The 23,777-nt window shown below is 38.1% G+C and overlaps 1 protein-coding gene across 5 annotated transcripts in view; it reads left to right on the forward strand.

Moving 5' to 3' along the window:
• Positions 1-23,777, forward strand: part of CACNA2D1 (calcium voltage-gated channel auxiliary subunit alpha2delta 1) — an 843,568-nt gene that overhangs the window by 387,244 nt on the left and 432,547 nt on the right. For 4 of the 5 annotated variants that reach the window (XM_050325466.1, XM_050325463.1, XM_050325464.1 and 1 more), the window contains one exon: positions 185-5,041. In XM_050325466.1, the coding sequence (XP_050181423.1) occupies positions 185-301 (117 nt within the window). In that variant the 3' untranslated portion in view covers positions 302-5,041. Of the gene's footprint in view, positions 1-184; positions 5,042-23,777 lie in introns of those variants that run through there. The other variant, XR_007630104.1, reaches the window with a different exon arrangement.

Here is a 23,777-nt window from a genome sequence, read left to right on the forward strand (position 1 = left end):
TGCATCAAAAATCAGACAAACTTCCAGGAATTATTTTGCTGTTGTGTCAGCAAAATAACATATATAAAGACCAAAAATGATACCGCAATGGTAGTTCAAAATATTGGAAACTAAACTGTAGATTACTTCTCAGAAAAATTCATTGTAATTAATGTTAAATGATTTCTTCTTTTCTTGTCGACAGGAAGATTCGGCTGACTGCGGTGGTGCCTCTGGTCTGAGTCCATCACTGTGGTCTATGGTAGGAATTCAGCTGGTCCTGCTTTGGCTGTTATCTGGCAGCAGACACTGCCAGTTATGACCTTGCTAAACCAAAACCTGCATAACTTAACCAAGACCCGGCCAAAACGATAGCCTCAGTTTCATTTTAGAAGGGGTCAGCTATTCAGACAGCAGCAGAACAGCAGTGCTCGTGTCTGGTGATCAGTCGTTGTGAGACTCATAAAGGCGCCCACAGTGGCTGCATGTTGGAGTGTCGGATCCTTAAACGTGTGTGAATGCTGCATCATCTATACCATCCAAACAGAATTCTGTATGTGCTCCACTGGGGAAATCTAAATTTTTTTTTTGTTCATTTGTTTGTTGTTGTAATCTTGATGACTTCATGTAAAAGGGCTCCCCTAACAATAGCTTATGTATATGATTTTAATTTCTTTTAAGCTTTGGATATCTTGAAGATTTATATTCTTTTACATGAACAGTTATTTAAAAGGGAAAAAAAAGAGAAAGAAAGGAAAAAAATAAAATGTTCTCCCCAATATACATTACTAGCACCATGATGGCTGCTTTGAACATCAGTTTTGTCCAAACTAGTTGAGTAAAATGAAAATATTGGCCAGTTTTCATTAGAAGTTCAGCATGATTGAAATGTTTCATGATGAGTGGTTTATTCTTCCAAAATGAATCATACAGCCAGCTAAGTTTTGGTAGGTTGATAAATTGTATGTAGGAAGGGAAGAAGAAAGGAAGAAGAAAGGAAGAGAAGGAGAAAACTACTGTGTTTTGAAATACAAAGGTGTTGGAGAGTTTAGCTAAAAGTTGGTGTCATATTCTGTCAGAAAAAATGTTAATTTCAATGTAATATTCACCTCCTTTTCACAATGCAGTTACATATTAAAGCTAGTAGAATCCTTCAAAGGCTGAAACAAAAATGCTTGTGAATAAAAAATGTCTTTGTGATATTTGAACGTTGGTTTCCAAGGGTATTTTGCATGATGATGATGCTATGTTATTGTTTTTCAGTTTGTTTTCTTTGATGGTAGAGTATAGTTCATTGAAAAGGTAACTGAGTGATTCTTTTATTGTGTGAGAAACTGAACATTGCAATGTGTTGCAATCAAATCATATTAAATTATATTATGAAACAGAGCTCTGAATATACTGTGCAATGAAAAAGCTGAGAAAATAGGGTGAATATAGCTATTGTAACAAAAGGGTTGAGTTGGATTTTTTACAGAATAGTGATCTCACATGAAAATCTGTGTACAGATATTTTAAGTATATAAAAATGAGATTTAATGCATTTATTTTTGGAAGTATATGTTCTCTAAATTTGTATCAGGTTCCCCCTTTGTTTCCTTCATATAAAACCACCCCTAATATTAAAACTTCTGCCGTTGCTATTTATTATTGAAAATAGCATATTTAACAGCAAAATGTCCTGGTTGCTGTGATTAGAAAAAATATAAACAAAAGGGGAGCCTTGAATCTATATGTATGCACATTGATACTTGATTGTGAATAATAACTTTAGAAGTTGTTTTTATACAACCTCATTGGTGATACAGGTTGGTGCAGTAAATTACAATATTACAGTGTAGCATAGTGTTGATGCAAAGTATGATTTGCGCTTTTTTTTCTAAGTTTTCAAAACTAAACAGTATTGCAAGACAGCTAAACCAATGAATGTGCAACTGCTGGTATTTTACAGTTCTGCTAACAACTGCAATATGCAAATATTAACATGGCACAATACACTAGCTCTCTAAAAAATTACAGAATGCAAAGCATTGGTATGTATATGCTGACAAATGATTGATATAATTTTGATCATGCCAAAAGCTTAAAAAAAATGATTGGACATGCATTTATATCCTATGAAAACTGAAGAAGCTCCTCAAAGCCGTGGAATGGCTTGAACGATCAGGCATCTATTGTACTTGTACTCATGGCTGGTTCATGGTTTCTCATGTATCTTGGCTCCAGCTATGTATTTTCTCATGTTTGGGAATACAGTGAGTAAGAAAAAATAAATCCTGACCTTTTGTTCAGTGATCAAATTTAGCTTTTTAAAAAAATATCTCTAATAATGTCTTGGATGACTTCAAGTCCTCCTCAGGGAAGGTGAGCTAACGTTGATAATATGGGTTAAGGTAAACTTGGAGCTCTTCTTTTCAGTCATATTGCTGTACTTCAGCCTGTCACCTGTTGTGTTTAGTGTTTCTAATGCCAAGACTGCATCCTGTATTTTTCCTTGACGTGGTCAATTCACATTTTATGGGAGAAAAAAGTTTTGTAGGAATAGGCCAATACTTACTGCATTCATAGCTTTTACTCTAAGATTACTTAAAATACACATTTGTTTGCATTTTGCTCTTTTAATTTCTTGAAAGATTGTCAGTATGTTAAGTTCTCTGTAGTTTTCACTTAGTTTCTCAAAAGAAACCCTTCATGGAAAAGTTACACTATTTAGCATTGGCAAGGGTAGTACTGGCAAGGCATATTTGAAGTTACTTACTAAACACTTTATTAGAATCTGTAGGCAGAAAGAGAGAAGGCACAAAGTCGTACTGCCATGGAAAATGTCTGTGGCTCTTGCTCTCATCCCACATCCCTCAACGTGCTCAAATGCAAAAAGAGGGAGAAGCCCTTGCCATGCAGACACACAGCCCTCTTGGGTGATCCAAAGAAGAAATGTCCTTTGTTCCTCTCCTCTGCCTCTCTATGTGACCTGGAGAATCATGTTTCTTATAAACACTTAGCCTTCCATCACTACACCCATCTGATTAAAAACTCAGGATCTGGCTCTCTGTGCCCATAGAACTCAATACTTTAAAAAAACTTTATATATTAAAAAATATCCAAGTGATGGGCAAGATTTTTTCAAAATACCATTCTCCGATATCTGCAAATTGCAAAACACAGATAGAAAATGAGAAATGCAATGTGAACTTTGGCTATCTCAAAATGTGAACACCAGTCAATAGAAAAAACTCACATAAATAAATACAAATTCTCACACAGAAGGGTGTCCTTACTCTCGCATAATGCATCATAGTTATCTTCTCTTGTCTTTGAAAGAAGAAACTTGATTTTAGGCTTTAAATTGAAATATTTTCAAATTACAATATATTGTAAAAAATTGTAAGCCAGGTAAAAAGCTCTGTTGATGTTTGCTCCGATCCTTTAAATAGCATTAAGGGAACTTAATGCTTAACTTAGTTCAGTTTACACAGAAGTCATGCAGTGTATTGTATGTCTGACAAACAACCACCATTACAGTTGTTACGGCATGGTACTGTGCAAAACGTGATTTGAGGACTTAACATGAAAGGTTTCTTTCTAGTTTTTCATTTAAACAACCAGCATTACTGCCAAAACACTGACCGTGGTCCATATTTGTAACAGGTTTTTAACATAACATAGCAGGTTTGATTGACAAGATTTTTAGGTCCTGTACCTTTAAGACTTTAGTATGATCTTTTTCATGTTTCTAATGCTTGAGGCTTTACTGCTTAACTTGACAAAAACAACAGTGTTGCTGCCATTTGTAAGTTTTCCTACAATATTCCTTTTACTAACTTAAAAACTGGCCTTACTGGTTTCAAATAGGCAGTATCCCTTTTAAGTGACCTTTGCAACCCAAGTGTTACTTGCTGTGGTTGAGAGTGTTTTGGTGTCACTGAAGAGACATTAAGACCTTTTTTTTCCCATTAACACATAAACTCAGCAAACATGCTTAGTAAGAATTCCAAAACACCACCTCAGTCCCATTGATCCTTAAAATTCAGAATGATGGTTATTAAGAAATGTAGGAACCCCTGGTGGTCCAGTGGTAAAGGCGCGGCGCTATCACCGCGGAGACCTGGGTTCGATTCCCGGTCAGGGCCACTCCCGGGCAGGTGGAGCTCGTTAGCCCTTAAAGGCAACCCACCTACGTCCTAAGGACCTCGCTGCCACCGTCCAAGCTCGCTTGGCCCCGGCAGATGAACCTTAGGATTAAAGGGTGGGCTCAGTTCCGCGCACACTGTGTCTCACCTGAAAAATCCAATGCGCAGGCTGGAAGGTGGAAAGACCTTCCCCGGATCTTCACTCGTGAAGACTGGCCATTATATTAAGAAATATATCAATGCCTACAAGGCACTGCTGTGCACTCTGGTGTTTTTGGAATGTTGACTGAAGGTGAAATCTTAATAACTCCTTCCTTAGCATAAATTTTACCCTATCTTCATCAGACATCCAAGCCTTTAGAAAAGGCCAGATTTATTATTATTTTGTTCATACCGCAATGTTAATATTGTTAATACTCATTGTACACTATTGTAAAAAGATTAAAACAAAGTGTCTGAAAACAATTCAAGAGTTTTGAAAAGTTAGCCTCACCCTCTTCCCAGCTACTTGCATCTGTCCTGTTTATGGTTTAAAAGAAAAACATCATCTTGAAGATATATTTCACTGAGGCTAAAGGGATACTGTCTTGTTCAGATGCCATGAAATTGCGATTGTGATCTGACAAAGCTGTCTTCTCTTCTTGTGTTGTATGGAATGTCTGGATCATGCTTTCTGGGATATTTTTATTGAAATGCTCGGTGTGCGTTTCTGCAAAAAAAGACTTGGTTGCTCTTACAAGGCAGGCAGGTCTTTCTCCCTTTTCTTGTGTTCTCTCGACACTTTTGTGGAACTTGACAAGCCTGGAAAAATAATTTTTTTGTAAAAATTTGTACAATAATGTTATAAAAAGTTTATAATCCTAGAACTGTTGTGTTAATTATTGTGCAAAACCAGTATATTCAGAATAAAAGTTTATCATTTAAAGTCAACAGCTATTTTGATTGTTCACTCTGTATAATAAAAACTTGTAAATAAGAGCCTACATTATTTACTATATAATACTTCTGAGTTTGCTATAAAATTGCACCCAAGTGTCTGGAGAGAGCGAAGACAGTGACTTAACAGAGTTTTTCATGGGGTTCAGAAAAGATGTGCAGCAAACCCTCATTTCTGTTTAATTTGTGACTGTGAAAATTTCACATAAAGTGGGGAAAAAAATCTAACCAATGAAAACTGAGAGTCTGTATAGCTCTAAGTAAAATCAGAATCTGCAAAGCATCTGAAGAATCTCTGTTGTCCTGAAACAATTGCTTTAGGAAAGGTTGCCTTTTACTAACTTGTAAACAGTGATGAAGTCCAAGGGTTCATTCACATGGAGAAGCAGAATAAAATCAGATGGCTCAGATGGGTCCCGCCCAAATTGTTGCCCTACTTCTGACCAAGATTGCTGCATGATTTATGAGTCAGTTTCTGTTGCTGCTGTTCTTAGCTAAGCATTATATTCCAAGTGGATCCATGTACCTTAATAAACAGGCTTGGGGTGTTCAGAAGGTGCTTTGCTGGGGTTTCAGGCTTTCTGTGGTGGCACTGCCAATCTCTGTCAGAAGAGCAGAGCAGAGGCTGCAAGTGGCAACTGCTTTAGAAGCCTGATTTTAATCCTTGATTGCATATGTGTCACAGCCCAGAAAGAATGGCAGTTGTAAAATTCTGATGGATTTGCTGAATCCCTGAGGAGTAGATAAGAGAATAAGAAATCAAATGCAGATTCTAATGCTGCGGAGTAACAGATCATCCATGTGGAAATGCTACAAGGCAGTGCATGACATTGTGCATCAACATCCAGAGATTACTGGCCCCAACTAGATTAAGCATTGCTTCCTAACTACATGATTGTCCCCACATGCTGAACTTGCTGTATCATGTTTTCTGTATGCTGGCTGCCACTGAGATGTAGAAATAAATAAAACCCCCAAATCCACTCATGGTAGACTTTTAGTTTAAATTCTGTATTACAGTACACTAGTCATTAAGTACAGAAGCTGACACTCTTGAAAAACACAGAGTTTCTCCCCCACACTTCTGGAACTTACAAGCACCTTTGACTTCATTAGTTTGATATGGGAATGGCTGCCCTGCTGTGAGATATTCTATATTCATCTCTTGTGCAAATCAAACCAAAATGCACTTGGCCTGTCATATTGTATTATTTTGAGAGATGACTTCTCACTGTCCAATGCAGCTCAGTTGCTACTCACCATCTACAGAAATCAAGACATTATATAACACGGATGTTATAAAACCCATCACTGTCACATCTATTAGTCCAGTGTTCCTTGTAATGCTTGACTGATCCAAATGCCCACCTTAAATGGCACATTTTCTCTGCCTGTTGCAAAAGACCTTGAAAATAATGTCTCTCTTTCCAACAGTCTATTAGGAGCTTTTGTTCCCAAAGTGTATGTGGGGGGAGGAGGGAAAGAAAATGAGTCTTTTTCAAGAGAATGATTAAATCTAAAGTCTGACTGTATTTATTCTAAATATTTTATAAATATAATAATTTCTCTCTTTTCCTGATTGAGAATATCATTCTCAGGATTTGATCTTTCCTTTTGAAACTTTGTTCAGAAACCCAAACTCCTTTAAGTGAAGTCTCACCTTTCAATAGAACACCAACACCTCTCTTTCTTTTGGGGTTTTTATCTCTGGATATTATAAATATTTTCTTGACTAGGTCTCCAGTGTACAACCCATATTGTGTGAACAGGTATTTGAACTTGTTAATTAGTGTTTCCCTTGATAAGCACTTTGTAGTTTGTCTCATCTAACCATAGTTGTCAATTACTCATGAGTTCACTCTGCAGTGAGAAGCCTTTAGGAACTGGCAACACATGATGCTGGCCCTAGCCAGGCCTTGACTATCTGCTTTACTGATTGGAAGGTGAATTCTTGAAAAGGCTTTTCTACTGCTGTTTTAGTTGTATGTCTTTCCAAAGAGAAGAATTATCACATTAAGTAAAAATCTGCATCTGCTACTTTATCCATTACTTTCATGTTTGTTTGTTTTTTAGTGGTCTTTAGTGCTGCTGTTTTCTGACATCTGTTTTGAGAAAGAAATATGAAATATAGGGCTTCAGTGGTATTCACTCTTCCTTTTCAAGAAAATCTTTCAATTATTTTTTTCAGCCACTGAATTATTTATTTCATAAACAAAATAAAACACGTGGAGTTGGGAATGGAATCTCACTCAGAATTTCCATTTTAACTTTTGTGGCTTTAGTTCAGACTCTTCTTGTAAGCCAGACTCTTGTGATCTCAGCCTCCGTTCTGTGGCTTGATTATTAAAAAATAAATTTTTTGAGCATTGTAACACACACACTATGGAAAGGGTAATTAACATGCCTGTAACACTGACTAATAGCACAATGTTTTGATATGTGTGGTTAGCATGTATTATTCCTTAAGCTATTTTGAAAGTCCAAGCAGTCACTGCTCATTATGCTATGGGTTAGTCAGTTTGCCATATAAGCTCTAGTGTCTTCAGGAATTAATTAGCTCTAAGAGAAAATTGTAGACAGTGAGGGTCCACTTTGCCTAGATACTGTAATACCTAATTTCAAGTGGCCTGGAAATTAGGAGCATTCTCCTGTCCTGCTAGCCTGTAGTCTGAAAAAAAAGAATCAACAAATCAACCAACCAACCAAACCAACCAAAAAATAACAAAAAAAGCCCCTCACCTCCATATAATGGTAGGATTTGCTTTTGGCATCTCCTGGGATTCCCAGTCATGGAAATACCAGGCAAAGAAACTTTGAGAACCTGAAGCTAAATCTTGTGCAGTGGGATTCACTGGGTGAGCACTAGAGAAGTCTGTGTTCCCAGGAGCAGTGGGGATCCATGCCATATAGACATGGAGGAGGGAGAACTATTCTGATGACCAGCCACTGAGGGTATTCTTGCAGCTACATTTGCATAAACAACCTTTCTGTTGAAATTGAGGCATGAGGATGCTCGATCTACAGAAAGACAGACCAAGCAGTGGAGATATATTAATTCAAAACTTGATTCTTCTGTTTTGTTGTATTGAGCTTGTTCCTAGGATCAAGGTCTGGGCTTGGTAAATTCCACCTAAGATGAGGCAGATGTGAAATCTAGACTTTTAGCTACCAGAGAATGCTACAGACTTTTGTCTGCTTGAACAACCATAGTTAAGCAGACATAGTGGAATAGATGCCAAATTCCAGGTTCTGAGAGGAGTTTGTTTGGTGGCTGTGGTTGCAGCACAGTCTGAGCCAACAATGAATTCCTTCCAAAGCAGAGGGGAGATAGTGGTGATGGTGAAGGGGATGTTACTCATCCTTTTCATCATGTGCTTCCACTTATAGTACTTGTCTCAAAAGTGTAAAATCTGGTTCTAATCTTTCTTTAGGCTGAGGATATTGGTGGAAGAGGGAATCTGTGCACTTACATACAGAGGTAGCAATAAAATCTAGCCTACAAGTTAGATGGCTACCTGGAATGGTCTTGCCATCAGGGTGTTAGAGAAATGTCTGAAACAGGGAGAAGAGCAAGCAGCTTTAAGCTTTTCTTTTACTTTTTAAATTTGATTTTTTTTTAGAAATTGTTATTATTTCATTATGGAATAAGAAGAAATGAAGAGGTAGGTAGAACTCAAAGATCTAGAGAGTTCTTAGGTGCTATGGTTTGGGATTCTGAAATTAGACAATACTTTGGGCACATTTCTGAAAATGGTATTTATTACTATCACTGGTCATTAATCACTTGAGTTTTCTCTTTTTCTGATTTTTTAATATTTATGCCCAATTCTAATCTAGGAAATCATACAGTTTCAAACTTTAAAACAAATCCCTGATTTTCATTGAATGGAAAATCTCCCCATCGACAAGGAAAGCAATTGTGCTTACACCTAAGCATTTAGGAATAGGAAGTAATATTAGCCCCAGCTTTGGTTTCAGCAGACTATTTTATGGCTTGGGAAAAGTGTTACTCACTGAGCCAGCCACAAATTCCATAAGTACTTGTAATCATATGCAACTTTGTATAGCTCTGTAGCTGAGGCAGGAGCGGGAAGAACAGTGGTGACAGACAGTACAAGATTGCTTGTATTTCAGCTGGGCATTTGCTTTAAGTTTCAGCTCATGGTACAGTTGATAGTTTTCCTTTTCTCAAACCTGACTTGCTGTGCAACCAGAATTGTGAGTAACATGGCCAAGAGGAAAGTAAATTGTAACCACAACAGCCTGCAGAGAGTGCACATCTGTAGTGCCTCCTGCTCTCCCCAGAGTGCATCCACCACGCTGAGGTGAATGCCAGACAATGCCAGCACTGCCTGGTAACTGCCTGGGAGTGCTGGGAAGAGTTATGCACTCAAGTGGAACAAACTGGTGTATCTGTTTCTCTGTCTCCCTCTATTAACAGGAAATTCAGTGAGCTACATAATATCTGATTTTTCAGGTGCCTAAAATTTCACTGAGAAAAACGGTAAGTCAGAGCAAATAGCTTTCAAATGCTTCCACACCTCTTGGGGAATTTAGGTGTTAAGCTAAGATTTTGAGGTATTAGGGTTTTAGGAGAAAATATGCAATGGACATAAATATTTTTATGCCTTTTAGATACTACCCATGGGCTTCTAGCAACCTGCCAGTGTGCTGAGCTTTCCAAGGTCAAAGAGCCCCACTGTGCTTTTCTCTGGCAGATGACATCAGTAGAACTGTGCTTTAAAGCAGCTTGCATGTAAGGCCTCCTTTGCAGAGCATGAAGGAGAACCTATAATGTGATATTTGATCTTTTAGAATCTCTAGTTGAGTGAAATGTCTTAAATAGAAAATGGTCTTTTTCTGAATGAAAACTTATCCTGGGCATTTCACAGATAGGCACCTTTATTGCTTCCAGAAGTTGTCTCATGTAAATGGATATTCTGTTACTGGAGAGCTTAGAGAACTTCTTTTTTTTTTTTTTTTTTTTTTTTTTTTAAATGTAATAGCTTTAATAGCCATTTAAAAATAACAGAATAGTGTGGAATGCTGTAATGCTGTATTTTATAGCTCAACTGCATTCACCCTGCTGATAACTAACCTTGGACTGCCTTCACCATACCTGAGACTTTTTCCTGCAATTCATCTGTTTTACACACTCCAGTGGATCCCAGAATCAAGTTCCAAAAAAGTGCAGATGACAGTGACAGTGATAACTGTCATTCCACTGATAAGTGGAATTGGTTTGTTTTCTTGTTTGGTTTTTTTTTTTCCCTACTAAACCTACCCCCCCACCCAGAACACCCACATTATAAATCCTTTTAAAAGGAGCAAAAAACATGTGTGATTGAGTTGATTGCCATTAGGAAATACAGTATTTGTCATTGTTTCATATTAGTATCTTTCTGCACTGTTTTTGGTTTTTTCCCCAAAGTTAATGGCGTGTGTATAATGTCGTGTATATCAAAACAAAGCCTGGGTTTTGATTTTGAAGTGCAACATGAAATGAGTGTTACAGTGGGCATAAACTTTCTCTCATAGTTACAGAACCTTTTATTAAAACTATAGGGAACTTAATAGTTAGAGCTTTATAGGTTATCAGACATAGGTTTAATTCTTGGTAAAATTAAATTCAAACTTGATGAACCAAACAGCTTATTTAAATTCTGAGCGAATCAGAAACACAAAGTGATTCCATCAGCAGTCTATTGCTCTATATACATATTTCAGACTCTACAACTACCTGAAAGCAGGTTGTAAAAAGGTGGGGATCGGTCTCTTCTGCCTGGTGGCAAGTGACAGAAGGAGAGGAATTGGCCTCAAGTTGCACCAGAGGAGGTTTGGATTGGATATTAGGAAAAAATCCTTCACCAAAAGGCTTGTTAAGAGTTGGAACAGGCTGCCCAGGGAAGTGATTGAGTCACCATCCCTGGAGGTATTTGAAAGACATGTGGAAGTGGTACTTGGGGACATGATTTAGTGGTGAACATGGAGGTGCTGGGTTAGCAGCTGGACTTAATGATCTTAGAGATCTTTTCCAAGCTTAAAAATTCTATAATTCTGTATCAGTGAGGTTGTTTAAACTGTAGGTAGAGGTTTAATTTCTTGTTACAGTGTTGCTTGTGATAGACCAACTGTCTACTTAAAGGTCTTTTTGTCCAAAGTTAAAAGCTTAAAATTGTTCTATACTGTTATTTTGGAGGGGTTTTTCTGACACTTTAGTGCATCATAACACACTTAAGGAAGAGTTTGTATTTTCAAGACTGCCAAACATTTCCCTTTTAGAGCTGAAAGAAGGGATTGAAGGATTAACCACTTCTGAAAAGCAGACATTTTATTGAGGATAGTAACCACTCTTTGGAAGAATATTGACTAGAATACAAAAAATAGCTGCTCTTCCTCTAGGTTAATGGCAGCAAGAGTTGTCCAAGTATATAAAGCTACAAGATGCCAGACACTGTGGGTGATGCATGATGTGCAGTGCACAAGCAGTGCCTCTGAGGTTCATGCTGGTATCCAGTGAGGTTGGAATCCGTATGATTCTATGTCATTTAGGAAAGTGGTGATTGTTCTACTCCACCTGCGTACTGGACTCATTTCTCCTCTCTCCCAGCCCGTGCAGGGTCCTCTCAGCAGTGCAACTCCAACAGTGCTGCTTGCAACAACTGCAGGCATTCCTCAAACATTTCTGCACACAAACACTTAGCAGAGCCTCCCTCAGCCTCTGCATCTGAAGGCATTGCTCACCACTGGTCAGAAGCAAACCTGACAGATGAAATTCATAATTAAAGGCACAATATTAAAATCTTAAAAGTATTTCTAGCATGTCTGGATATAGTTTTGGACAGAGCAATGGAATCTTTGGCCATGCCAGGCCTTTTGGAAACACTGGGTGGCCCGAAATTACTCTGTTTAGCTTTTGCTAATGTAAAAATTATCAACTTCATGACAGCATCTGTTACTAACCCAGAGGTTTTAGATGTCCTACTTGCATTTATGTGAAATAGAACCAGATGCAGACTATAAAATGATCTGAATATTTTTTAAGTGACTTCACTGATATTTTGTCTCATGTTTTCTCTACAATTCATGATTAATATTTTTAAAGGTGATTTATCTTTCATCTTGGGTTCCACTATTGTTGACTTAACCTCAAGAAAGTATGATAGAGTTTGAGAAGAAAGACCATTTTTTGCATGTAAGTTTTAAAATGTATTTCAATTAGTAAAACATGAATTTAAGTCTGTACAGTTATAAATTATGGATATGAGAAGAAAATGATGTGTTCTTTTTTCTTATTTTTATCTCCCAAGCAGTGCAAAGATGAAGAATTTTTGTCTGTTTATTACACTGGTGTGGATGGTAAAACTATGCCAAAGAAACTAACAACTGATTGTCCTTTTGACTCAGCAACTGTGATTGATAGAGGTAGAATATATGTAGCAGACTGTCTCTTTCCATCTTTTGTATTACTAATAATAGATATAACGACTGAAGGAGAAAAGTCTCATTTTCATTTCTGATTGCAGAAATTCAAGAAACATTTGTTCTGAAAGTAGAAATGGTATTTCTGGAAAAGCTTTCTGAGGTTTCTGGTAGGGCCATCTGGTTGCTCCACCAAACAATCGTTGCAGTCAATTGTCTGAAAATCATAGAATAGAAGCACTTGATTTAAATTTAGCACTTGTACTGCTGGGGGCAACACTGTGCATGCATGAAGCCAAGTATGTGTTTAATCACTTTCACTGAATAAAAGTATTTAACAGCTAATACACTGCTGTCTACAGTGGGAGTTCTGTTATGCTTCTTTTTGAAGCTACTTTATACTTGAGATATGTCTGCTAATTTTGTCTTTAATGCTTTTGGGGGGCTGCATTTTGCTTAAAAAAAAAAAAGGTTAAAAGTACTGGTTTTAAATATGATACCTTAAACTCTCAAAATAAGTTATTGCAATTCTCCTCATGCCAAAAAAAACAGTAATAAAAAGGACAAAGTGTGTTCTTTGTGAGACTTTTTGAACTCATTTCCATAAATGGCAACATTATCAGTAAATACCTATTTGAGTCACTATGACATCACCTCTCAGGACATATGTTACACTTATTGACACATCAAACTTTCCCAAGAAAACTACTAAAATTGTGATGAAACAATGCGAACCTTGATCTTTGTCACAATTCCATCCATATAACATAGATTGTAAAGGAAATATTCCAGTCATATTCCTATCACTTTCCCAAGCTAATAATTTGTCTCTAATACATCTGAAGAAATAAATGTATTTTGTTTTGCATGAAATACAGAGGTCTGATGTGATCCACAAATGAAGCCTAACAATTTTTGGTATTAGAATGCAGTGTAAGGAAAGCTGATGAGGCATCCAACAACTCTGCTGTCATATTTGTGACTTGATAGGTAAAGGCTATGAAATAACTCCTCCAGTTTGCCTGTTTGTTAGTTTGTTTTTAGAAAATGGACTGTTAAAAAACTGCAGAGTAAAATTCTTTACTGTGAGGATGGTGAGGCACTGGAACAGGTTACCAGGAAAAGTTTTGAGTACCTCATTCCTGCAAATATTTAATACCAGGTTATATGGGATTCTGAGCAACTTGGTCTAGTGGAAGTGTCCCTGCTCACTTCAAGGGGATTGGAATGAGATAGTCTTTAAGGTCCCTTCAAATCCAAGCCATTCTGTCATTCTTAACAGTTCAGTTACAATAAAGTCTCTGAAGTTAATCCAGAGGTAAAGATCTGTCTCACTCTGGGTGAAACCATGGATGACTCCTGGGTGTGCACATTCAGAGCCTGCTCACCCAACACCTAGTACAGCTTAGAGGGGCCTTGAGTGAGCAGAGCTGCTGGTCCCACACCTCAGCTGTGGCCATGGGCATTGAACAAACAACATATGGGACACCTGGGCTTTATGGCTTATTGTATCCACACTGATGACTCATAGCTGAATTCCAGTTCTACAAAAGTGGTTGAAGTCTTTTCTTAAGAGTATTTTCCTGCTGCATGAGTGGATCTCTGCTTTATTTCTATTTGGGGCAAGTCAGTATTTCCATCACATAGGGTCATATTCAGTATTAAGAGTTCACTTCCCCAAAAAAGTAAGCAGTGATCATGGGGAAAAGCAAAACTTTGATCTCTCAGATCCTCCATTTTTTATCTAATTGTCAATTAGCCCACCAATTTAAATGATTAGGTTTAATTTTTATACATAAACAAGGAAGGGTACTGTAGCTGCAGAAGAATAACCCCAAGTAGCAGCATTGGTTGGCATAATAGAGAGCAGTTCTGCAGTGAAGGACCTGGCAGTCTTGGTGGATGACAAGTTGGCTATGAGCTGGCAGTGTGCCCTGAGGGCCAGGAGGGCCAATGGTAACCTGAGGTGTATTGGGAAAAGTGTGGCCAAAAGGTCAAAGAAAGGGATCCTCCCCCAATATTCAGTCCTAGTGAAGTCATATGTGGAGTGTTGTGTCCAACTTTGGGCTCCTTTATACAAGAAAGGCAAGGAGCTACTGGAGATGATCCAGTGGAGGGCCACAAAGATAGTTAGGGGTCAGGACCATCTCTCTTACCAGGACAGATTGAGGGAGCTGGGCCTGTTTAGTCCAGAGAAGATTGAGAGGGGATCTCGTTAATGCTTATAAATACCTCAAGGGCAGCTGCCAAGAATGTGGTGCCAGACTCCTTTTGGTGATGCCCAGTAACAGCATGAGGAGCAATGGCCATAAACTGAAACACAAGAAATTCTACCTCAACATGAGGAAGAACTTTACATTGAGGGTGTCAGAGCACTGGAACAGGCTACTTGCCCAGAGAGGTCATGGAATCTCACTCTCTGGAGACATTCGAAACCAATCTGGATATGTTCCTCTATCAGCTGCTCTAGGTGACCCTGCCCTGGCAGAGGAGTTGTAATGGTCCCTTCCAACCCTAAAAATCCTGGGATTGATTCTGTGATTCATATCTGAATGTGAATTCTGTGATTCTGTAAATCTGATACTCCAGAAATCTAACTGAAAGAATAACCAGAATGACATCTAATCCTTCAGCTTTCTTGGGATCTGGGGAGAAGCTCAGATCTTCATGGAGTTACTAATTGATCATGATATCAGAGAGTTATTTCATGTCATGACCTATAGTGTTGGTCTGACACCCACCACTTTACCAGGGAAGAAAATTCTTGTTCTGAAATGTAAATTATCACCTTCACAAATAAGAAATTTACAGTGTTAAACCACTGTTAAACAGAATAAATACAAACTAATAGCAGACACAATTGTTTTAATGACAGTTAACCATCTGGAAAAAACACCTATATATTAAACTTGAAACACATTTAGACCTTTGTTGTCTATTGTCAATGCAAATTGGTAGGTCCAGTTATCTAGGTTAAATTAATTTTCACACTTAGTGCTAATTGCAATACTTCAGTTGAGTAAAAGCTAAGTGGGTTTTTTTATTAAAAAAATTATCAGATAAATTTGAGACTCTCTCTTGTTCAGTAACTTGATTTATTAACTTTGAGAGTCCATTTTCTTCCTATTTTTCTATGAAGAAAAGTTTAAAAAATAAAAATAAACAAAATTTGAGCATCTCAGACCCCAGGTACAGGTTTTTAAAACTGGGGACTATTGAGAGATTCCTGGTTAAAAAAAAAAAAAAAAAAAAAAAAAGACAAAAATTGTAGAAGTTATTTTGTGACTTGGGAGGGGCTTTTTTTCTCTTTATTTTTTAGTTTTCATGCACCTGCACATTTACACTGTTTTTTAAACAGCTGTGTTTGGTAGTTTAAATACTTCCTGACACAAAAACACATGCCCCAGCAATCACTAGAAACTGTATTCAGTTTGGTGACTCATGAAGCTTCTCAGAACACTCTTTTAGCAAATAAATTAATACATTTCAAATCCACAGAGCAGCATTTACAATCAGCTCTAGGAAGATGAATGTGAGGTAATGTAAGACATATGTGACTTTCTTTTTTTATTGGTGACTTTTTTTTTCTTTTAACTGAGACCTATGGAAATAGATTAGTGATAGATTTTTCTTACTCAGATCTGTGCTGAACCTCAAAACTTGTCTTGCCCTCCGTGCAAACTCATAGGCATAAAGTGGACAGAAGCTTTGTTTAAACTACAAGGAAGACAAAAATATGAGACGGAAACAAGAATGTCATAACAATATATAAATAAATAATGAATATATGAGATCAGTATCTTGCAAACTTAGGGCACATGAGCATCTCGTGTAAGCTGTCCTGCTGACTTCAGTGGAAAGCTTTTGTGATTTGTTGAATTATCTAAACAAGAATTCTTGTATTAGACACAGGAATAGCTTTAAAGTACATGATTTGCTTCTTTCTCTTTGAGGAATGCATGTTCTTGCATAAGAGAAATTGAGGTTGAATTTAAGGTCAGAACATTCCCCCTTCTTAAAAGTTCATGCACTGAGATAATAATAATAATAATTACAATAAATTTAAAGAAATTAAACTCTTATTTCCTTTAACACTTCTGAGGTCATTACTCCAAATTCAGGTATCTTCATTTTATTATTCCTTTGGTAGATGTTCCTTTACATTCTCTTGCAAATGCCAGAGCTCAGTAAAACGTGGCATCAAGTATCTCATCAGTTTGGAAATGCAGTATTTTAAACACCAGTTTAGTGATATTCTGCTTATGGTGAAACTACAGAGTAAAAATATTCATACTCAACATAGGAACTCTAGGGTCTCCTGTCTTCTCACAGAAGTCACCGAAGATCAGGATGAGCTTTGGTGCTCACTGTTTCCAACATGCACACATTAGAGGAGAAGGGCCATTCTACTTAAGAATAAAGAAAAATCCAAAAGTAAACTCAGACCCCCATAAAACAAATCAAAACCCAACATGATATTGTGTTACTAAAGCCAGAAAGGATTTTGGTAACAGAGTTATGAGTCTGTAATAACTATCTTTTCAGTAGGACAGTTTTTGCTAATCTGTTAGATGGTGATCCTGATAGAAGCTCTTGGGGCATTTGTTGATACCTTTACCTCCCTTGATGTCTTCCCAGGCCAGGCTGTAACTTCTGCCTTTCTTGGTAGTTCAAGGCCTTATTCCTACTAGATTACTTAGGGAAATGTTGTATAGGGCCAATCTTCACTTTCCTTTCCAGCCCTGTCCTGAGAATTTCTGCCATTGGCAGAGGAAAAAAAAGCACATGTACCTATGTAATAAAAAGTGCTTATTATCCTTGCACAATCTTAGTGCTTTTGAATGTTTTTGTGGTATTGTTTTGGGGTTTTTTTCCAAAATAATAATAATTAACAAAATTTATGCAAATTCAAATATTTTTTTTCTCTTTAGTTTTAGATGAGGTCTTTATCTCCTTCTTGGTTCATATCTACGCTGACAGATTTATGACATCACTCCTATGTTTTCCCAACTATAACATATAGACAGCTGCTCCTAGCAGTAGAAAAGTACTTGTTTAGGAGTTAGAAATGGTAGGTGTGAGATTTGTAAATGGCTGAGCTATCATGAGCCATTACCAACAACAGTAAGTCAGTGTTTGTTAGATGATACTTCGTCCATAACATCAGTAGCTTGTGCAGTTTCATAATAATAGCTTTTATAATGATGGTTTTAGCTGGAGTGGTTGCTATAGGGTATATCAGAAAAGGACTACTTCATGAAGATTAGAAAGAAGGAAAATTCTCCTACCTGCAGGTCACACCCTGTCTGTAACTAAAACACCATCTGTGCAGAGCAGCAGAGGAGGTCCCAGTCCCTGCAGCATTCTCCTAATATAGCACAAACCACTGTAGGGTTGCAGGAGGTCAGGAGTAGTTAGTCTGGGTCTCACAACCACAAACATTTTGCTGGAAGTAGGAATTCAATGGCAAGACTAGTTCAGGCAAAAAGCTTGCACAGCAAAGCAAGTTGTAAAAAAATCCTAGATTAGAGGTGAATTTCCACAAGCCATTAGCTATGGCTCACCAAGGGCTATAGCTTGGCTGAAGATACACCTACGCTGTGGGACTGCATGGCTAAAGCTGTTTCCCCAGGCATGTAGCACCAGCCAAATTCCTAATGTGGACATTTCCCTAGTTACTCTGTGAAGTTAGAATGATTTAAAAAATGAGGCTGGTGGATGGATACAGCTGCAAATCTTAATTGCAAGGCCCCACAGATGCGCAGTACACTAGATGTAACTCTGTACTTCACAGCCTTGATCCCATTTGTAATTACAGTCAGCCTAAGGGAAGAAACAAGAGAAACCTTGTAACACATGGGCCCAGACCCAAATGTGAATATACATGACCATATTGCACAAGTGCAACCTATGTAATGCAGATGACTGACCCAAAAGTTTATAATATTCTCTCTAACTTTAAAATGTAGGGGTCACACTCTTAGTTCATATTTACAATTCGTCTGGGACAAAATGTATCTCTCTGAGAATTTGTTGGCATTTCAACATGGCTAATTATTGCTTTTTCATTTTCTCATATTTTGCATAGGAGTGTAGTTTTCCTCCTGTTTCACACTCAGTGCTGAGACAATGCAGTCCCTGCCCACAGGGCTTGCCTACTTCCATGTGCTGACGAGGGGCTCAGTGCCTCCTACTTCATCTTTGTGCTGGAAACATGTACAGCAATTGTGAACTACACTCACAGGACTCTCCCTAACAGCACTGTTTGGGCCTGAGGCTGAAGTTAGTCTGCCTAAAAGACAACAAGAAGAGCTGGGACATGATATTAAGTGGTTGTGGCACAGACTAAGTCCACTCACCTCCCTCAGGTATAATGAACAGAAAAGGTTAAGCGAGCAGCTCAGCTAAGTCACTTCAGATGTGTATGGTAGGAATGAATACTTGTGGTGTGACATCCATACTGATGTGTTGCTGTCTTCAAGCAAACTGCAGTGTGAGTTTATGAGAGCTGTGGGCTGCTCTGAGCCTGGTACAGGCTGGGAAGCTGCATGAGCAGACCAGTCATATCCCAGGGTGGGTACAAATCACTGACTTGGGTTGCCACAAGGCAGGATTTGGAAAGCAGCATCTCAGCAACTCAGCTGCTGGAGGCAGCACTTCTGGAAGAGAATGCAAGTCACGAAATTGTGAGTGGCATCTCATTTGCTCAAAGTACTTCACTCTTGATACAAAAGACAAGCAGCCATTAATAAGTGAAATCCACGCTAGCAGTTTCTGCTTTAATCATCCAGGAGTGTCATCATGGCACCTGTATCAAGAAAGGAAGAATCGGTCATTGAAAGGGGAAACATCCCTCATAGAAAAACAGTGCCTCTGTGATCTGAGGGCTGGGTATTTATGCCAGAGAGTATTAAAGGAAAGGTGTGTTTATGGATAGGGAAAGAAGAAATGGCTTGACAGCTTATCTGACAATGATCCAGTTTAACAGGAAGACATCCCCTCTTGGTATAAATCTTATAACTTTGTTGAAGTCTATGCTTAGCTGGATCAGGACTCATGACTCTTATTCATGATTTTGATTTTGAAATAACATCTCACCAGTCCTTTGACCTTCTCATTTCATATTACCAGGCTGCAAAGCCATTGAAACTTCCTATAAGCTTTGGGGAAAAAAAAAAAAAAAAATCAGTTTTTACATGTGTATGTGCGGTTTTTTTGTTTGTTTTGTTTTGTTTTAATTGAAAAAAGGAAGCTAAAAGGATAATTTGATTGCTTTACTGCATATTTTGAATTCAAATTGACTGTGGGCTTTTAAAATACAAATTCAATAAACCAGTGCTTAGACATACAATCTCTAGTTTACAGCTGCTTCTAATGTTAACCATTTATGCTGTAAATAGCAAGAAGCTGAGCAAGGCAAATTTGGTGGTGCTCAGCCATAACATAGGGACAGAATTCGGCTTGTCTTGTCTTGGAAAAGCATCTTTAATTGAATAAATTCAGGTATCTACATCTTTGGCAAAACTGAGGCATGTAATAGACTTAGCCAAAATTTTCTGAAAGTTAAAAAGGCTGAGCATTTGGTTTGATTTGAGTTGTGAGTAAAGCTTAGATCCAAAGCTTGTTTCTCTGCCAGGAACCATGCAGGTTTCAATTGAATTCTTTAATTTTTTTTTTAAAGGAAAACATTTGCTCTAGAGTCTTCCAGAATTGAATACCCATTGGAAAAAGTGCTTTTCCATGTTTATTCTTAAAATTAATTACTTAATTAAAAACTAAGTAAAAGAAAACCTTGAGAATCCTGAATATTTAGTCATTAGGACTCCCCATGTAGCTACATTGTCCACATGTAGCTACTCTTTTACTCAAAGGCCCATATTACTTGTCATAGACACAGTCCAAAGCTCATCTAAGTAGACCAAAGCACTACACAGTTCCAGGCTGTCACATAAGGAGTCCTGGGAGAGGTTTTGAAGTGCCTTCTCACCAACAACCTGACAACACCTATGTCAAAACAATTCTACAGAGCAAGAAGCACCAGTTGTGTGAAGTATCTGGGAATTTACCTCCTTTTTTCTTGCTATCAGCTGCAATCACAACTTATTCCTTAATTTTTGAAAAAAGAAAATTAATATGTTCCAGGTAATAAAACTTCTACTCTTTGAAATTAGTCATAAAAGGAATGTTACACCTTGTGTAATGTAATGCTTTAATTAGATGCCATGTCCCCAAACAACTTGAAGTCCAAAGATGTCAACTTTACCTAAGGCTTTTCAAACATGGAAAGAAAGAGATGAAAATAGCAACAATAAACTGCACCTTTATGAGGCAGAATGATATTGAGTTTTTAGCAGGGAACTGTAGAGCCATGGAGGGTTGAGAGTGATGGAGATGATAGGTATTTTGTCGGATCTGAGTATTTTTTTTAACCTTGCAGGGACTTAAAGGCACACATTATACCACTGCAGAGTTTTTGTGCAAGAGATCTCTGAATGCCTGCAAAATATTTGGAACATGGCTGAAGACTGATGCCACTACACTTTCCAAGGAAAGTGCAAGGAAATAGCATCTAAGAGAGCCAGAGCGTTGTACAGGGGACTGAGACAATGAGAATGTAGGGATCTCCTTTTAAAAAAGGAAAAGACATGCCATGGAAAATGTCTCAATGTCATAGAGCTGCTTTGATTCTTTTCTGAGATGTCTAATTCTGCCTTTTCACTGTTCAGTCAAGGTTCTGGATGCATTCAAATAGTTTCCTGCCTACAAAGAAGTTACAGAACATCCATATTATTTCTTTTCTTGGCTTTTTTCCCTCTTTTCTTTGCCTCTCCAATTTCTCATCTTTAAAATAGGAATTTTTATTTTTCTTCCTTTCAAAGAGGAGCCAAAGAAAAGCTGAACAGCCTTGTAACATAAAAGCAAAAGATGGGGTCCATTTTGCCTAACCTTTTGTGTCTGTATTTTGGATGTCTGCAATTGAGCTCACTACTTGACTTTATGTCTATGACGGATCGAAGCGGTAGGTTTAGACACTTTCTACCTTATGTTTAGATGTCTCCTTTCAGGATGAGATGACATACATCCCAACAATGCTTCCTTCTGTCTCCTGAGTGTAAGAGACAGGTATACACTTTCACAGTACAGGGTTCAGTGTGTGTGCTCAGAATAATCCCATGCAGTATGCCTGGTTCAGGCACTGACATCATAGAATCATAGAATCATAGCATTAACTGGGTTGGAAGAGACCTCTGACATCATCAAGTCCAATCCTTGATCCAACCCTACCGTGATTACTAGATCATGGCACTCAGTGCCACATCCAGCCTCGTCTTGAAAATCTCCAGGACTGGTGAATCCACCACCTCCCTGGGCAGGCCATTCCAATGCCTGATCACTCTCTCTGTAAAGAACTTCTTTCTAATATCCAGCCTAAACCTCCCCTGGCAGAGCTTAAGCCCGTGCCCTCTTGTCCTACTGCTGATTGCCTGGGAGAGGAGACCGACCCCCACCTGGCTACAACCTCCTCTCAGGTAGTTGTAGAGAGTGATGAGGTCACCCCTGAGCCTCCTCTTCTCCAGACTAAACAACCCCAGCTCCCTCAGCCTTTCCTCATAGGACTTGTGCTCAAGTCCCTTCACCAGCCTCGTTGCTCTTCTCCGGACACCTGCTCCAGCACCTCAATGTCTTTCCTGAACTGAGGGACCCGGAACTGAACACAATACTCAAGGTGTGGCCTCACCAGTGCTGAGTACAGAGGAAGGTTCACCCTGTAGGATCTTAGGCAAAAAATCTCATAATTTCCTTTCATTCCCCATATATAAACTGTTCTCTGCTCACACTATAATAGTGCTACCCTCTAACCCTCTAGTAGACTCGAGGTTGGCCAGAGCAGGTTATTGTCTTCTATTGAGTGGAATCACACTCTTATTTGGAGCTATGAAGTGTTACACTGACTGCATAATTTGTAATGCCATAGTGTTGATTCATTAATATTCTCTAAAACACCTTGAAAAGGTGAAATGCTGAGAATGATGCAAAGTTAAAATAATTAGGAAAAACGAAAGTGTGAGTTGTACAGAAGACAGTGAGAGAACCCTCTGGGGAAGTGCAGCTGAACATTTGTGCAGCTCTGTGATCAAAAAGTGTAACCTTTAGTCCAGATTTATGGAAAATAGCTTTAGGTCTACCCAGTGTCTGATTCCTAAGAATCTTTATACTTTCTCAGTGAAAATGAGTGGGTACTTAAAAATATGAATTATTGAATTCTGTAAAGGTAGTCCAGGCAAGAAAGCTAAAACTGATTAAAAGAGAAGAGTGCAGCCCTCTGTGGTTCTGACATTTCCAAAGGTTTGGAATTTATTAAGATAACAAGGCAAATCCTTCTGTTTTCCAGAAAGGAACAAATCTTCTCCCAAACACCAATAAATTAATTTTCTTAATTTTTGTGGATGGACATACAATTTCTTTTTTTCCTCCTTCAAAATCCAGCATTAAAAACCCAATTGGTTTGTCAAAGATTTATTTATTTTTGGATGTGCACGAAGCACTGTCTTGCCAGGACCTGAATAATTTAGAACAGGACAAATCCACATGTGGGATTTCTGCTTTAATCAATGTCAGTTCCATATACCCTGCGAAGGGATTTTCCAAGGGTTAATATATATTATGCATTGTCATTATTAATTTCTTCTCCATATAAATAAGATAGCATTTCTACTGAAGTAAGGTCCAGATGGCACTCCAAGCTCATAGTTCTCTAATTCTTTTTTACCCTGAAGTCTTCCTAGTGCATTTAGAAAGAGATTGTGAAGACAAGATGTACAGTTTCCAAAAGCAACCAAAAACTTCCAAACAAAAGAAACAACAGTGAACTTTCCCCTTTATTGTTTTCTATCAATTCAGTTATAAAAGGTTCCATTAATTGACCTGCTGATATATGTATCATAGTTTATAGATCTCTGTTCTATGTGAGAGGGACCTCGGGGATATAGGGTTGAAGAAAGTTCACACCGGTTGTGGACCAAGGGCACTTGTTCAGGCAAAAAGCCCTACATTCCATTTCTTTTGTGCCTTTCCAATCAGTTTTATACTAAAGTGTCTTATCCTATGTACAGAGCCTGAAATTGCAAAATCTTTTAAACTGCCTTCTGCTTATGCATAGAAAGGTGTCACTGTAGTCTCTGTGTCTGCATCAAGTGTGAGTTTGTCCCTGAGTAGTTCCGGCATTGAACATAACAAGGATGTAGTGCAAGGTGTGCAGGATAATTTGGAATTAAGCTGGGTCCTCAAGCACCTCAAGAGTTTCAGATC

Source organism: Myiozetetes cayanensis, unplaced genomic scaffold (assembly GCF_022539395.1).
Source record: "Myiozetetes cayanensis isolate MyiCay16 unplaced genomic scaffold, myiCay2020 scf3, whole genome shotgun sequence".
NCBI lineage: Eukaryota > Metazoa > Chordata > Aves > Passeriformes > Tyrannidae > Myiozetetes > Myiozetetes cayanensis.